This window comes from Natrix helvetica (genome assembly GCF_964273705.1).
Source record: "Natrix helvetica genome assembly, chromosome: 1".
NCBI classification, from domain to species: Eukaryota; Metazoa; Chordata; class Lepidosauria; order Squamata; family Natricidae; genus Natrix; species Natrix helvetica.
In genome coordinates this window covers 232336050-232352292 of record NC_138548.1, presented here as the reverse complement: position 1 = coordinate 232352292, position 16243 = coordinate 232336050, and the positions used below count along the sequence as shown (strand labels likewise).

General features: G+C 40.7%; 1 protein-coding gene across 1 annotated transcript in view; it reads left to right on the top strand.

Moving 5' to 3' along the window:
- Window positions 1–16243, top strand: part of PRKCA (protein kinase C alpha) — a 209195-nt gene that overhangs the window by 160149 nt on the left and 32803 nt on the right. The window contains exons 6-8 of the mRNA XM_081934404.1: window positions 11872–12028; window positions 12122–12256; window positions 13333–13429. Of these exons, the coding sequence (XP_081790530.1) occupies window positions 11872–12028; window positions 12122–12256; window positions 13333–13429 (389 nt within the window). The remainder of the gene's footprint in view (window positions 1–11871; window positions 12029–12121; window positions 12257–13332; window positions 13430–16243) is intronic.

The window sequence follows — 16243 nt, the reverse complement described above, 5'->3', positions numbered from 1 at the left end:
AGTGTGATTATCACCCCGCATGATCAGATGGACCATCTTCCTAGCTGCTTACTCCTACCATATCATCCACCGACCAGGCTCCACTTTGGGGCACATTGACGCTCTAAGCCGCTGCCAGCTGCCTGAACTTCTCATTGACCCTACCCCCGAGACGCCAGTCCTCCTCATTGTGGGCCTGTCTCGTCCAGTGATGTTGCCCATCACCCTGCTAAGGACTCCACCATCAAACAAATTTTGAACTGGGTGTGGAGGGGGTGGCCCAAGGGACCTGTTGGGGCTGATTTCAAAATGTATTTTGCCAAACGCGATGAGTTATTAGTTGTAAATGGCTGTTTACTGTGGGGGGACCGGGTTGTTGTTCCACCCAAACTGTGCATTGCAGTATTAGAGGCTTTATACATAGGGCATCCTGGAATTATCAGGATGAAGTCTTTGGCTAGAAATTACATGTGGTGGCCTAACATGGACAGGGAGATCGAAGAATGGGTGGCTACCTGCACACCGTGCCAGGAGTCCAGACCAGCTCCCCCAGAGGCGCCCGCTAAGGAGTGGGAGCAACCTCAAGGACCATGGTCTAGGGCAGTGGTTGGCAAGCCGCGGCTCATGAGCCACATGCAGCTCTTTACACACTTTAATGCGGCTCTTCTGTGTGCCGGGCGCCTGCTCCCCTCCCTCCTCTTGGGCGGCCGCCCCAAAAGTCAGGACTCTGCAGCTAGCCTCTGTCAGTGCACGCCCTGTGTGCAGCCCCGGCGGCCGGCTCCACACAGCTCCAGTCGGGTCACGTGCACTGTTCCCTCTAAGGTGCGTGCCTGCGCGGCCGCGCACATGATAGAGTACACCGCGCACTAATTTCTAACTGCCGCGCAGCGCCAGCGTCGCGTATTTGGTGTGGACACGCGGTCTCCAGCCAGCTCCAGCTAAACGCAGTTCATTGCCACCTGACTTGTGACTTCAGGATTCTCCTTAATCAGTGTAGGTCAAAAATTAAAAAGGGAAAGGGGCACTTCAAAACAAGCGCCCCTTTCCCTTTTTTCTTTTCGACCCACAATGATTAGGGAGGATCCTGAAGTCAGGCGGGGCTGAGAAGCGAGGAGGCAGAAAAAGAAACGGAGGCCAAGGAGCTTCCCCCCCTGCCCCCTCCCAGCAAAAATCTAACCGGGGAGCCGGGCGGGCAGTAGCAAATTAGCCGATCACGCCGCGTGATCGGTTATGCAGGCCTGCAGCGAGCTCCAAGCGAACTGGCTCTAGAAGCTCCAGCTGCGGCCTGTGAAAGGTTCCAGGAGCTTCCACCAATTGGAGCTGCGGAGCAAACAGGTCCATCCGACCTGTCCAGGGAAACCCCTCCTACTGAACTGCGCAGGTCAGGCAGAGCTACCTAAAAGCCCACCTACCTGCATGACTATATAACAAGTAGGATTGTTCCATCCAAGAGGGGAGGGGTGTTAGATACTTGTTCTAACTACAGTGGTTTCCACCAAGGTCCTCTGTTCCGGCAGGAACAGAGGTTTAATCCTATTGGTCGAAGGTTCTGACAGTTCCCTATAAAAGGGCTGCTGTCAGACTCAACCTTCGCTGGATTGTTCTCACTTTTTATACTTAATAAAGAGCTGTTGTTGCCGTTAAGCCTGTGTGTGCCTATCCACTACCCAATCTAACACACCAGTTTAGTCGCTTTGTCAAAGAATGCAATAAGATTTGTTTGGCATGATCTGTTTTTGATGAACCCATATTGGCTTCTAGTAATGGCTTTGCTTGTTGAAGAGAAGTATTTCACACAGTGCTACTGAACTATGGAATTCATTGTCAGCATATTATAAAACAATAGCTATTAGCTTGGATGTTTTTGACAAATTCTTTTTTGTGTAAGTTTGTCAGTGGCACTAATCAGGGTAGTTATATGCTACTACTTGGAGGAACAACAAGGAGGGAAGCAATTACCTTCACATCTTGCTTGTGGTGCTTCCTACACATGACTTGTAGATAAATGATTGTGCTAAATAAGTTTCTGTCAAATCTAGCAAGGTTGGGTGTCATGTAAAATTGCCATTGTTTTTAATTCTAGCATTTACTCCTAGTACATAAAACAAAGTCTGGTATTTATAACTTAGATTGAAAATTCAATACAATTTTTTCCCTGATGATTGGCGTGTCTCTGGCCAAAATAACTCCAATCATTAAAACAATAATTCACATTTCATTTTATAAATTCATCAAACAGATATCACAATTCATGATTAATCTCAAAGGAATATATTTGTATTTAATCATTAAAAATGTGATATTTTATCCAAAAAGTTTTTTTTTTAAACTGTGTAAAATACACTGGAAAAATGTAGAGAATTTTGTTATCTCTTCAAATGTTAAGTGGATTTGAATTTGAGAAAAGGATCTTTTCAAATGGCCAGGAATTTCTATCCATGCTTAGAGGACTAATATTACTGCAAATTACAAAGCAAGGAATAATATCATTTAAAAGAAATAGAATAAAACCTATTTTAATAATGGGCATATCTCGGACAATGCATCCTTGCCAGTTTTATTCTCTTCAGGGCAAATCATTTTGGCCTGGGCTTTACAGAAGTCCTTGGTTAATTATAATAATTAGGATATCTGGAACTTCATGGAACAGTTGTAAGTACCACATGGTCTACTTGTAAAGTTGAACAGTCGTTAAATGAGAACTGCTTGTAATTGATTCCAGATGGTGGACTTGACTGTTGCTGAGGTGAATTAATCATTAAAAATACATGTATGTCCATTTATGCATCCTTTTCATTCAGCATATAGTGCAAACCAGTGGTGGGTTCCAGATCCCGTTCCAATCGGTACGGTTAGAACGGGCCCGGCGGCGTCCACATTGATGCGTGCAGCACATGCACGCAGCACGTGGCTGCGTCTTACTGTTTAGCAACACCTCCGCAATGCTTCAGCTGCTCAGCGGAGCATCGCGCAGGCGCTGTAGGTGCCGTGCGCAGAAGTGCCAAAGACTTTAAAGACAGGTAAGGAGTGAGGCCCGGCGGCGTCCACATTGATGCATGCAGGACATGCACGCAGCACGCGGCTGCGTCTTACTGTTTAGCAATGCCTCCGCAATGCTTCAGCTGCTCAGCGGAGCATCGCAGAGGCGCTGTACGCGCCGTGCGCGGAAGTGCCAAAGACTTTAAAGACAGGTAAGGAGTGAGGGCAGGCGGGTGGGCCCTCCGGAGTACTGTACCGGAATGGAACCCAGTGCTCCAGGCCTGCTCCAATGCGCCTGTACCGAGGTGTACCGCCTACAACCCACCACTGGTGCAAACACAAGTCTTCAAAGCCTGAGATGTACAGCAGAAAGCTTTCCAAATGATGGACTGCAACTTGTTATATCTTTTAGAAAGAAGGGTTCTCTTCAGGATATTAGCTTCTCCCATCTTCTCACACACACACACCACTGGATCAATGTTTTAAGGAATATCACCTATTTCACTGTTTTTCCCTTCATGTATGCTCTCGCTCTTTTTTCCCCCCATAATGGAGAGAATACATGGACATTTTCAGAAGGTGAGAGTTATGATAAAAATTTTGTTCTATGCCTTTAGGCTTCCCGAGAAAATGGCATCTTATGAAATTGTGAAAGAATTTATGAATTTAAACTTTGGAGCAAGACAAACCATTAGCTGATGTATTCTTTCTCCAGGCAGGGTCTATAAGAAGGCAATCACCGTGGGGAAAAGTTATCCATATTTTACTGATAGTGCATTCTACAAAGTGTATTGAGGGAATTTGTACATTTTCATGTGCATTTGATTTCTGAAAGAGTAATAAATCTCTGTAGTTGGAATAGGTAGAACTGAAAAATATTTTTTTCCATTTTTTAAATATTTTTTTTACCCCTGTATTGTTTTTTATGAATAACCCAGGGTAGCAAACATACCTAATACTCCTTCCTCCTCCTATCCCCGCCCCAACAACAACCCTGTACAGTGAACTGGGTTAAGGGAGAGTGACTGGTCCAAAGTCACCCAGCTGGCTTTCATGCCTAAGGGAAAACTAGAACTCCCAGTCTCCTGATTTCTAGCCTGTGCCTTAATCACTACACCAAAGCATTTTCTTTCTCTGTTTCAAATATAATGTAATAAACTTACAGCAATGTCATTATATTAGGTATTAAGCTTATTTTCAGAGAAATGAATCACTGTTCTCTCCCTTGCAGTATAGGGCATGGGTGAAATAGAAACTTCTTAATGCTCTGTGGTTATTACAGAATTACGCCTCAGGAGTCAAAACCTGTGACTATAATGAAGTGCTATTGCTCCTGAGAGACACATTAAAATAAATTCGGTGAACTGAGAATAATAATATATTACAGAGCCTCAAGGTATAGAAAGGCATCCTGCATGATGAAACTTAATGCTATAGGAGAAATATAGCCTTCCTAATTTATTTTGGTGATGATCAGGTAACTGGGTGGCAAGTGAAATGAGAAAATCCAATGCTTCCTTAACCTTGCATCCTTAGACACCTCAGCGCGATAGTTTTGGGTTTCTTGTTTTCCATATGAGGGAAGTATTAACACTTTCTCTTAAAAGTGTCTTCTCCTCAGTGCAGATTTAACAACTAGAGAGGCTGATTTCTGCTTTGTGTTACATGAATTGCACTAGAGTCTGGCGTCGGTCCTAGCCCACCTCAATGCAGGTGTGATTACTGCAGATATTTCCCATATGATATGCAAACAAAAGAAGCTCAGAACAGCACATGGAAAGGAGTGGAGGGGGCCTTGGGTTTTGCAAAACAATGGAACCACAATAGGCACAGTGTTCTCCAGGGCCATAAGACCACTTTTCATCTGTCACAGCTGGCCCAGCCAGTGGCAAAAGATGGCGGGAGTTTCGACCCAAAACTTCTGAAGGATATCAGCTTGCATGCCCATGTAATAAACTTAGTATTTACACTTGGTTGAGGACTTGATTTCTTGGCTATCCTATTCCAGGATCTGAGGCATGTAACATTACAATATATTTGGAACAAAACAGTTGGAAATTATCAGCCAGCAGATTTCCCAAACTAATTTGCAGTTGACTCAGACTGCTTCCAAATGAAGGTACTGATTACGGCTTTGCTTTCAAAATTTATGTTTTACTTGATGTGTGATTGTTAATGTCCAACCTTTGATCTTGAAAGGAAAAAGCTGCCGCTTCCAACCCCTCTTGACCTGTCTCATTCAAGACAGGTTGCTATCAAAGAGGCAGACTACAGAAATGATAGTCCTTTCTAATTGGTATTCTTTCCAATCACTATCACCAAAAAGGGGAAATAATAAACCTTGATCAGCTAAATAGAAAGAAGATATCAGAGTTCTAATTATGTCGACAAAAGTACAAATAGAACAGATCTTATAAAACAAAGGCAAGAAAAGCAAAGACTTTTTTCCTTCAGCAGCCTGTATTCTAGCCTGAAGGTTTCTACAATGTGTCTTGAACTTATTTTCTTTCTTTCTTTCTTTCTTTCTTTCTTTCTTTCTTTCTTTCTTTCTTTCTTTCTTTCTTTCTTTCTCTCTCTCTCTCTCTCTTTTTTCTTTTTTCTTCCTTTCCTTCCTTTCCTTTCCTCCTTTCTCTTTTTCTCTCTTTCTTGACATTGAGTGTCATGAGAAATAAAATAGAAATACTTCTTATTTGCAGCTCCACGGATGCTGCCTTATCAGTGTGAATTCCTAGATCATACAGTGTACACCGACTCCATCCTTGTTACTACGACAAGGATACAGTTTTCTGGGTATTTCATAAAAAATAATTTGGTACAACAGAAGCTCATAGATACAATGTCTATTAATTTTAGGCTAGAATTTCCATTTGTAAAATATACAGCTTGTAGGTAACAACTTTGCCCATATTGCTGGTCAGGAATCAACATCAGAGATACTGTCTTTTTCGGAGTATAAGACGCTCTGGAGTATAAGACATACCTTAGTTTTTGGGGAGGAAAATAAGAAAAACAATCCTGCCTCTGCCTACCAGCATCCATTGGTATTCATCTGGCTAGCGTCCTTAGTAAACAGCCTGATCAGTTTCAGCACATTAGTTCGCTAGTTGTGAGTGTGTGCCCCCCAAGGTCAAACACAACCCTGATTTGGCCCTCAATAAAATCGAGTTTGACACCCCTGTTCTTCGTCTTCTTCAGTCCTTCCCTGTGGAGGTTTTAGAATCTTCCCTCTATCTATTCTCCAGGATCCTTCCCCAGTCAATATTGCATGTGGACCTGTTATGTTTTATTAACTCCCTTTTTTTGTGGGAGCTTTTTCCACCCACAAATAGTAATGGTCCTCCTTTTAATATTGATCTGATTGTGTTTCAACTGTGAAGATAACTGCCATAAGTATTTACAACCTTATAGAACCTTTCTGATTTCTCTCCTCTTCCTCCCCACCCGCCCCCCCAGTGAGATTTTGACATGTACAAAAATCTGTGGTTGGTGTCACCATGTCGACATTTTAAAAATCTACTTTTAATTGATGCCAAAACTTCTTTAAGTAGAATCTGTGCTTAAACAAACAAATGCTACTGACTTAATCTAAAAATTAATGGCTTTTCCCTCTGAGTTTAAGCACTTACCTTCATTATTATTTTTGTCCTCTAATTTCCTCTTTCTTTAGCCTTGGGTTCTTCTCCTTTTACAGTGGAATATAATTTTGCCCACAATTTGTAATACTGATCACATTCATACACCAGGCGAAAATGATATTAGGGCTTAACCATGAACAAGCAGCAGAGTGACACAGTTGTCAATGTCCAAATGGATCAGGTCATGCAAACCAGGGATTATAGTGTATTTCATGAAGAAATAGTCAAGAGAAATGGGGGGGGGGAGGACCCTGTTGGGGCAACCAGCAGGTTCTGCTAGACACATTTAATACTAAGTTGTGGCATTGTTTCTTTCACAAACCCCATTAATGGAGTCATTGATGAAGCTTAGCTGAGCACTGACAAAGGTTCCAATACTAAACAATACTCAATAGTTATTCATTATTTTTAGAATATGCATAAATACAGTGGCAAAAGTGCCATAATGTTTTTTATTATAATCTTTAAAAATGGCTCAGGGTTAGAATGCTGAGATAGAAGACCATTGAGAGGTCAATAGCTCTGCAGTTCAAAACCCAAGAAAAAGATGTGTGACAGAATAAACTCCCATCAATTTGTCCCAGATCCTGCCAACCTAGTAGTTTTGAAAGTGTGCAAATGCAAGTAGATAAATAGGTACTTCAGTGGGAAAATACCAGGGACATGAAAGGAGCCCCCTCAGGTATCCCCTGGACAAAGGTGATGTCACCAACTAATCTTTTCAACCCGGAAGCACCTTGCCAGATGCATCCAAAACACAGTCGTAATATAATTTGGAGCTACAAAGCAAGTATCAATGACTTTGAATAGTTGGCTATTCAATTTATCCTAAATTAGATCAGGTACCATCTTTTTTATTCCCTCAATACCGGTATGTTGAAGAGGCTAACAGATAAAATTATTGAAGTGTTGAGTCTGCAGTTCTCTTTCTTATATTTGAAATAGTTGCTCCTGGGTATATGATTTATCAGTAAGAAGATGTATTGGTGCTATATTTCATTTTTAGTTAACACTTTTTCTTGTTCAGCACTGTAACCATGCCCTAGTCATGAAATATTATGTTTTTGTAAAATTCAAAAGTATTTTAATGAGAATAATACAGTTCAGATAGATAGATAGATAGATAGATAGATAGATAGATAGATAGATAGATAGATAGATAGATAGATAGGAGTATATGGATGGATATATGGATACATATTTAACACTATTCATCCCCAGCTGAAAAATTCAATGTTATTCTAGTTATCCTATCATTCAAATAAATAACCCATTTTCTACTTATTTTTTTCACTTTTTTAAGCATCTGGGTTTTGCAAAGAAGTAATTTTATTGTGCCTAAAATGCTCATTTTCTTCACCCCATGTTACAAGGTAGAGCTTTTCTTGTGCCAGATTTAATATTAAAGAAACTATAATGATTCCACTGACCTTTTATTAAACAATTATGCACATTTCACTGGGTGTTTTGGTGACATGGCCAGAGATTCTGAGGATTTTGCTCTTCGTTGTTTATTATTTCTGATAGACAAAAGCAGTACTGTGTTGCTGCAACTCCCACCACAGTCATTCCTTTATTTTCAGAAAGGAAAATGGGTCATGTTCTCAGAAGCTGTCTGGAAAAATGTTCTGACTTGCAATTTATAGCTAAGCTGTTTCTGCATTGGTAGCCAAATTTAAAGTTTACAGAATATTGGGCTTTGTTTATCTAGCAAGTTTGCCTAAGTTCTTTTTTTTTTTAACCTTTAGATCTTAAAGAAAGTTAAGAGGTAAAAAAAAACCCTACCTGCATCATATATTTTATCTCTGTGTCCTACTTTTCTTTATTGATGTTGTAGATAAATAATGATTTTTTAATTTGTTTATTCAATTCATATGCCACCCATCGAGATGACTCTGAGGAGCTTACAATGTAATAAAGCATACAGTTCCACAATTGTAAGAACATATTGAAATTAACAAAAAAGTGAAACAAACTAAAAAACCACAGGTTGGGACAGAGAAGTGGTGGTACCTTCTCTGTTACTGCACCATCTCCAACCAACAGCTTCTCCTTCAGGGCCCCATGTCAATTGGCACAGCCAGGTTTCCCGAAGGCTAAAAGAAAGGAGACGAATCTCATCTCCTGCAGCAAGATGCCCCAAAGGGTGGAGACCATGTCAGAAAAGGATCTTCTGGACCTGACCAGACAAAATTCCTTGGCTGATGGGATCTGCAGTGGGCCCCTCTGCCAGCAAAGGGAGGCAGGACAATCCCATTGTGGAAAAATGGTTTCTCAGATACTCAATTCAATTAATAGAAAGATGGGAGAGAGGATAACTTTATTGGAAGAGGAAAGGTTGATGCTGCTTCCCATTCTTCTCCCGGGTTTTAGGCAATCCGTGGAATAACTCCAAATTGTGGAGACTGCAGGAGAAAGTAAAATGTTCCTACTGTCAGACCTGCCCCAGTCAGATCCCTTAGGAAAGAAAGACCCTCGACTCCATTGGGTTGAAGTGATGGGTTCTTTTATTAAAGGTTGCTGGCTGCAGTAAAATCAGGCTAGAACTAAGGTTCTCATGCAAAAGGTTACAAACTTTTCCCCTTCGTCCCAGCTCTACCTCCTTGACCAATCTGTCTTCAGCCAATGGCAAGTTATATGCATGTTTTGAGAACCTCTCGGGATGTTGGAAACAATCCACATTCCATTTCTCAAACTTCATGGCCTTGAAGACTGACACAGGCTGGTTTCTTGCATCCCTGTTGTCTGTCAAGCTGTCATCTCATTCCCTCCCACCTATGCCCCATACATGTTTATTTCCCACTTGCTCTTCCCCTCCCCCCTGAAGGTGATGGCAGAATGAGGGGTGGGCTTCAAAAATTTTAGCAAGGGGTTCTCTGCCCGATTGCTGGGTGGGCATGACCATTTCCTTGAGCCTCTGGAAGGGCAAAAATGGCCTCTCCAGGCTCTGGAGGCCCTCTAGAGGCTGGAAACGGAGCCATTTCTGGCTTTCCCAGACTTCCAGTAGGCCCATTTTTCACCCTCCCTGAGCCTCCGCGCACACCCTGCACTTACCTGCATCCAAAATGGGCAGTGTGGGGATTCTGGGAGGGGTGGGGCCAGCCAGGAGTGGGATTTGAGGGTTCTCCAAACTGCACAAAATCTTAGTTAGAGGTTCTCCCGAACCCTTGCAAACCCCCAGCAGCCCACCCCTGGGCAGGATGCCAGCGAGGCATGAAGCCAAAGATAGCAAAGCTGACACCTCACCTTCTCCCAGAAAAGCCTTGACTAGATTGAACGCACTTTTGCCACAGGAAGCTCTCGCATATGTGAAGAGTGCTTTAAAAAAAAATTACTCTCACTTTTAAATTTGAAAAAAAATTGAGTGCTATCTGCAGCAAATAAAACTTCCCCAATCAATCTCTGTGCCTGAAAAAAAGCCAGTTTATTCTTTGTTTTGGTTGGACCCAAAAGATTATTAAAATCAAGACAAAATTCAGAGAACCACCTGGTTCCTGGGCTTCCCAGACTAGTTTGGAAGTCTGCTTTGACTAAAGGATTTTGACAATTCTAATTCTACAGCAAGGATGGGTAGATAACCCTCATATTTTGCCTTCCCAGAAGCCCAAGATCAGGCCATCACCTTGTTCTGGCAAAATGGTCAAATTTCAATGAGATTTTTGTTTGTTTGTTTAGCGTATTCCCCACTTTTTTTCAGCTTAATTAGAATGGTGATAAGCCATCAGTAAGAATGTGTTCTCTTTTGAGCAAATGTAAACTGAATGTTCTGTACCGAAAACAGATGGATCCACTCAGGAATCCAAAGCCAGGCATAATGGGGGCTACTTCAGTGGCAAAATTAGAATCCCTATTTATACTGATCCTCGACTTAGGACCACCACTGAGCCCAAAATTTCTGTTGCTAAGTGAGACATTTGTTAAGTGATTTTTACCTCATTTAATTATTCTTTCCCCATAGTTGTTAAGCGAATCACTGCAGTTAAGTAACATACGGTCGTTAAGCAAATCTGGCTTCCCCCATTGACTTTGCTGGTTGGAAGCCGATTGGGAAGTTTGTTTGCTTGTTTTGTTTTTATTGGATTTATATGCCGCCCTTCTCCCAAAGGACTCAGGGTGGCGTACAACATTAAAAAACACACATCCCAAAAGTTAAAAAGAAATTAAATATATATCCAAAAAAACCCAAATCGAATTTATGGAACAATACATTTAAAAAATGAGTTAAAATTAACAGGCCAGGCTGGCTTGCTGGAAAAGCCAACTTTTTAGGGCGCGTCGGAAGGACCGGAGGTCAGGGATTATGCGAAGCTCCAGGGGCAGCTCATTCCAGAGGGAAGGCGCTCCCACAGAGAAGGCTCTCCCCCTGGGGGTCAACAGCCGACACTGTCTGGCCGACAGCACCCTGAGGAGGCCAACTCTGTGGGATCGTACTGGACGGTGGCAGTAGGTGGTCTCGCAGGTACTCTGGGCCTAAGCCATGGAGTGCTTTAAAGGTCATAATACCTTGAATCGCACCCGGAAAACAACCGGCAACCAGTGCAGGCCGCCTAAAAGGGGTGTAACATGGGAGCACCTCAGGGGCAGCCCCATGTAGAGAGCATTGCAGTAGTCCAGGCGAGAAAGGATGAGGGCATGAGTGACAAGCTTGCAAATGGTGATCATATGACTCTGGGACAGTGCAATTGTCATAAATACATACTGGTTGCCAACCACCCAAATTTTGATCACCTGTCCCTGGGCATGCGCCAACTGTCATAAGTGTGGAAAACGGTCATAAGTCACTGTTTTCAGTGATTTCGAATGGCCACTATACAAAATGTTGAAAGCCAAAAACTGATATCTTGGTATGTTCACTGTTTAACAGCTGAGCCATCATATTTTATATCAATGAAAGCTTTTGGACTTTGTTATTACTAGCACCAATAGCTCTCTGAAAAGGTTTCTGCTATGTTATTTGGACCACAAGGTGTTTTGGGAACATGAACTTTTTCTCAAATGAATGATATATCTCTAATAACATCTTGCTGATGTTTTTAACATTTAATGTGAGAATATGGCTCAACGTTGTGTTGATTGCATTACAGTAGAAGAACCCACCCTTATTATTTTTACTAAAAAACCTGATGCTGCAAATATACCTAATACCCCTTCCTCTTCCTATTATCCTTGCAACATGAGGTGGGTTGAGCGGAGAGAGAGGGATTGTTCCAAGGTCACCCAGCTGGCTTATTTTTTATAATCTTTATAACTTATTAATAGTTATTTTGTATGTTTGCAGTGAGGGATGCAAGAAATCTAATCCCTATGGATCCCAATGGACTCTCAGACCCGTATGTTAAACTGAAACTTATTCCAGATCCTAAGAACGAAAGTAAACAGAAAACGAAAACTATCCGCTCAACGCTCAATCCACACTGGAACGAGTCCTTCGCATTGTAAGCGGCATGCAAACACTTTGCTTAATCATATTTCAATGACATTTTGCTGTACGAATGCCTAAATATGTTAAATTGCTTTTCTGTTCGTAGTAAATTAAAGCCCACAGACAAAGACAGAAGGTTATCAGTGGAAGTCTGGGACTGGGATCGAACCACTAGGAACGATTTCATGGGATCTCTCTCTTTTGGGGTGTCAGAACTGAAGAAGTCGCCAGCTTGTGGGTGGTAAGACAATCTTTGTAACCCCAGACTCTTTCATTGATCCATCATTAATGTATAATACATTCTATTCAGTCGTTGAAATGCTTTCTTACTGTGTCAATTAAATAGTTACAGAATGTGTAATTATTAGCTTATAGGAATTGGAAAACAGAAAAGTTGCTGAGTTTTCAAATAATACTTCAGTCAGTAACTTGCTTTGATGTAGAAAAAGCAGCTTTTTTTTCAGTTGGTTCCCCAAAGGATAGAAGAATCCAAGGCAATAATGCAACCCCTCTCCCTGGTTTCTCCGGAAGGGATGAAAATCCCTTCAAATTAACTGCCTACTTAGCATCCTGTGTGCTAATTTTTTACTGCAGGCAAATGCTGCACCCTTTAAAAATTTACCGTCATTTATGAAGGAGAGCCTGTTTGGCCTCAGTAAATAGAAAAGAGTAGAGTAGAATAGAACAGAACAGAATTCTTTATTGGCCAAGTATGATTGGACACACAAGAAATTTGCCTTCGATGCATACGCTCTCAGTGTACATAAGAAAAATAAAATAGAATGCATTCATCAAGAATCATAAGATACAAAAGTGATAGTCCTACATTACTAATAAGCAATTAAATTATACTAGGAAACAAATAAAACAATCTAAATGTTAAAGATACAAGCAACATGGTTATAGTCATAAATGGAAAGAGATAGGTACTAGGAAAGAGATAGGTACTGGGAAGGAAGATAAGAATAAAGTAATACAGTCTTAGTAGATAATTTGACATTGTTTTGGGGATTAGTTGTTTAGCAGAGTGATGGCATTCGGGGGGAAAGTGTCCTTGTGTCTAGTTGTTCTGGTGTGCAATGCCCTGTAGCATCGTTTTGAGGGTAGAAGTTGAAACAATTTATGTCCAGGATGTGAGGAGTCAGTAGATATTTTCACAGCCCTTTTAAATTTAGAATACTAGGACGGTGCACACAACTTCCTATTTCTGTTCTTTTCTTCTGGGAAAAAAAATGACCTGCATTCAAATAGTAAGAACAAAAAAGCATAAAACAATCCTTTTTATATATCTCAAATTGTTTTCCTCATATTGTTCAGGTATAAATTACTTAACCAGGAAGAAGGCGAGTATTATAATGTGCCAATACCAGAAGCTGATGATGATGGAAATGCAGAACTGAGGCAGAAGTTTGAGGTGAGAACACATTATTGCAGTCAATATAAGGTCACAGGAGTGTTTAGAGCTCAAAAATATAAAGAGGTCTGTTTAGAAGTCCGTTCTCGCATCCTGGAAGTTTTTCCTGCAGAAATATTACCTAAAAACAAACATTTCTACACCTCTGGTCCCATTAGGTTAATACTATTCTTTTCTAGCCAGCAATTTGGGATGATTCTATTACTTTTAGTATGTCGATAACTCCCATATTCACTGGTGGGTTTTTTTTATTATTGCATGAATAAATTACATTTAAGTAGAAAGTATGCATTCAGATTTGCAAAAAGATGTGACATGTAAAACTTTGTATCAGGTTCTTCTCATTTATTAATTCATTTGTCCAGGAGAGCCTAAATTTTGCTTTCAGCTGCAGTCTCTGAAATTTCAATCAATTGGACGCTTTTGACTTTAGTTTACTTTGGGGTATGTGTACAATACATGTAAATACCTGGTCATTACACTTGTTTCTGATTTAAACTAATGCTGTTATTAATGTTTAATTAATCTGACTTACTATATCAATTTTAAACTTGTGGCATTTTCATTCTAGCATTGTGTATTTGTGTTTCACACCTCAGAGTTGCTGAGTTGTAGGGTCATTTCACTGCACATTTGTATCTGGAATAGAAGCATTGCATGCAAAGAGGTGTAAAACTCAATCTTTTTCTCTTTACCCCCCCCAATCTACTCTGTCTGTTTGCTCATACAATCAGCATAGCTAGTTGTGCTGATAGGGGTAGTCCTCTACTTATGACCACAATTGGGATCAGAATTTCTGTTGCTGATTAATCAAGGTGGCTGTTAAGTGAGTTGCACTTGATTTTATGACCTTCTGCCATGGTTGTTAATTGCTGCAGTTGTTAATTGAATCGCGTGATCCATAAACAGATCCTGCCTCCCCCCCCCCCACCCCACTAACTTCGCTTGTCTGAAGCCAGCTGGGAAGGCTGCAAATCATGATCACATCACCCCTGGGATGCTGCAACTATCATAAACACATGCCAGTTGCCAAGCCCCTGAATTTTGATCATGGGGATGCTGCAGTGTTGTAAGTACTTTTTTCAATGGCATTGTCACTTTGAACAGCCATTAAATGAATGGTTGTAAGTTGAGGACTATGCCCTTTACCTTCTCATTTCACAGAGGGTTCTGCAAAGGTTACAGGAGATGCACAGAGTTTCCCTCTGTAGCTACCTCCTTTGACCAACAGGCCCTGGGAGAAGACTGGCTTCTCTTCCTGCATTCTGGTTGCTGGCTTCTATCTCAAACCAGGTATGTCTGGTAGAGCACCAATGTTTTAAATGAGAAACCATAAGCCAACAGAGAAACCTAAACTGCATAGAAAAGCAAATTCAAGGGTTCCTGAACATGCTGAACCTTTTTTTTAAAAAAAATAACACTTACCTGTTTGTTCAAATACAATTAATTTGTTTTAGAGGACCTTTATACGTAACAATTTTTAGTGCAGATCTCTTCAGGGAAAAATACATAACCCTAACTAACTCAAGCACTGTATTTGAAGAGAAATCAATGCAACTCATAGTTATGACCAGCAGTTTGAATTAAAAAATAAACTGTGCTATTAAATAATAATGCTGAAAACCATGTTTCAAAAAAAAAATCTCTATTCCAAGTTGGAAAAGATATACAAATTGCACAATAGAGTCTCCTGAACTCCTAATATTGAATGAATATATGCTTAATGACTGCTTATTTTAAAGTTTAAACACACTGTTACTTGGGAATATTGTCAACCCTAGAAGAATATAACACTGGTTGACATAATTACTGAAATTTGAAATTGAAGCTGATCATTTTAGGGGGACAAGTATAACTATACTTTTTTAACATGATTCCTGTCTGGATATGAGAGGAGGGAGGAAATCCTTTTAGGCCTATTTAAAATGTAGATAGATGCAGTGTGATTTACCTAAACTTACCGTAAATGCAAAAAGAAAACAGGAAAGGTAAATGTCCCAAAGGTGCTTTTTCAAGAAGCAACTGGACTTTCTGGTTTTTCTTTTAAGACACTTCGCTTCTTGCATGAGAAAAACCAGGAAGTCCAGTTGCTTCTTGAAATAGCACCTTTGGGGACAACCATGACTTGGATAACTGAGAATCTCCATTTACTCCAGAAAAGGTAAATGCTAATAAGACACATAAGCAGCACTTCTAAGTTCACATGATCTACAGTTAAAGAAAGCTAATTTTGTATACTTATTTTATTGGTATATGCTTGATTTTTATGCTGCCCTTTGACTTGTAGTGGACAATCATGGCAGCTTTTTCAACTGGTACTTAATAGCTTGGTTTTGTATTAAGTGATAAATCAAGGAATGCAAGAAGATGGAACCACTAGCAGTGACAGATTATTCTCTTTATTGTTTTCAAAAAATTATTATTTCTCCCCACTGTATGGCATGGTGAACTTTCTGGAAGCTCACCATCCCTTGGCAATTATGAAAGATAAAAGAATTTGATTTGTAGTCTGCAATTTTAAGTTACTCTGGAATAGCAACTGGAATAGTATGTTTGTTGTCCCTCCTCTGGGCATGGGGTCACCAAACCAAAGCTCACTGCAAGTGCTGTTTTGTTCTTTCAGGTTTTTCTCCTTCTTTTAGCCAATTGATACATAAGGCTCATTTTCCTCTTGATTATATTATTTCTGGATTCAGAGGGTGAAGCCCTCCTGCCCCCTACTCCCCTCTCTGAGAGAGGCTAGGGTGCATTTTCCTTGAGCTGAAAATATCAGCCTAATACTTTCGTGTATCTAATGAACAGTGATGTGCAGGC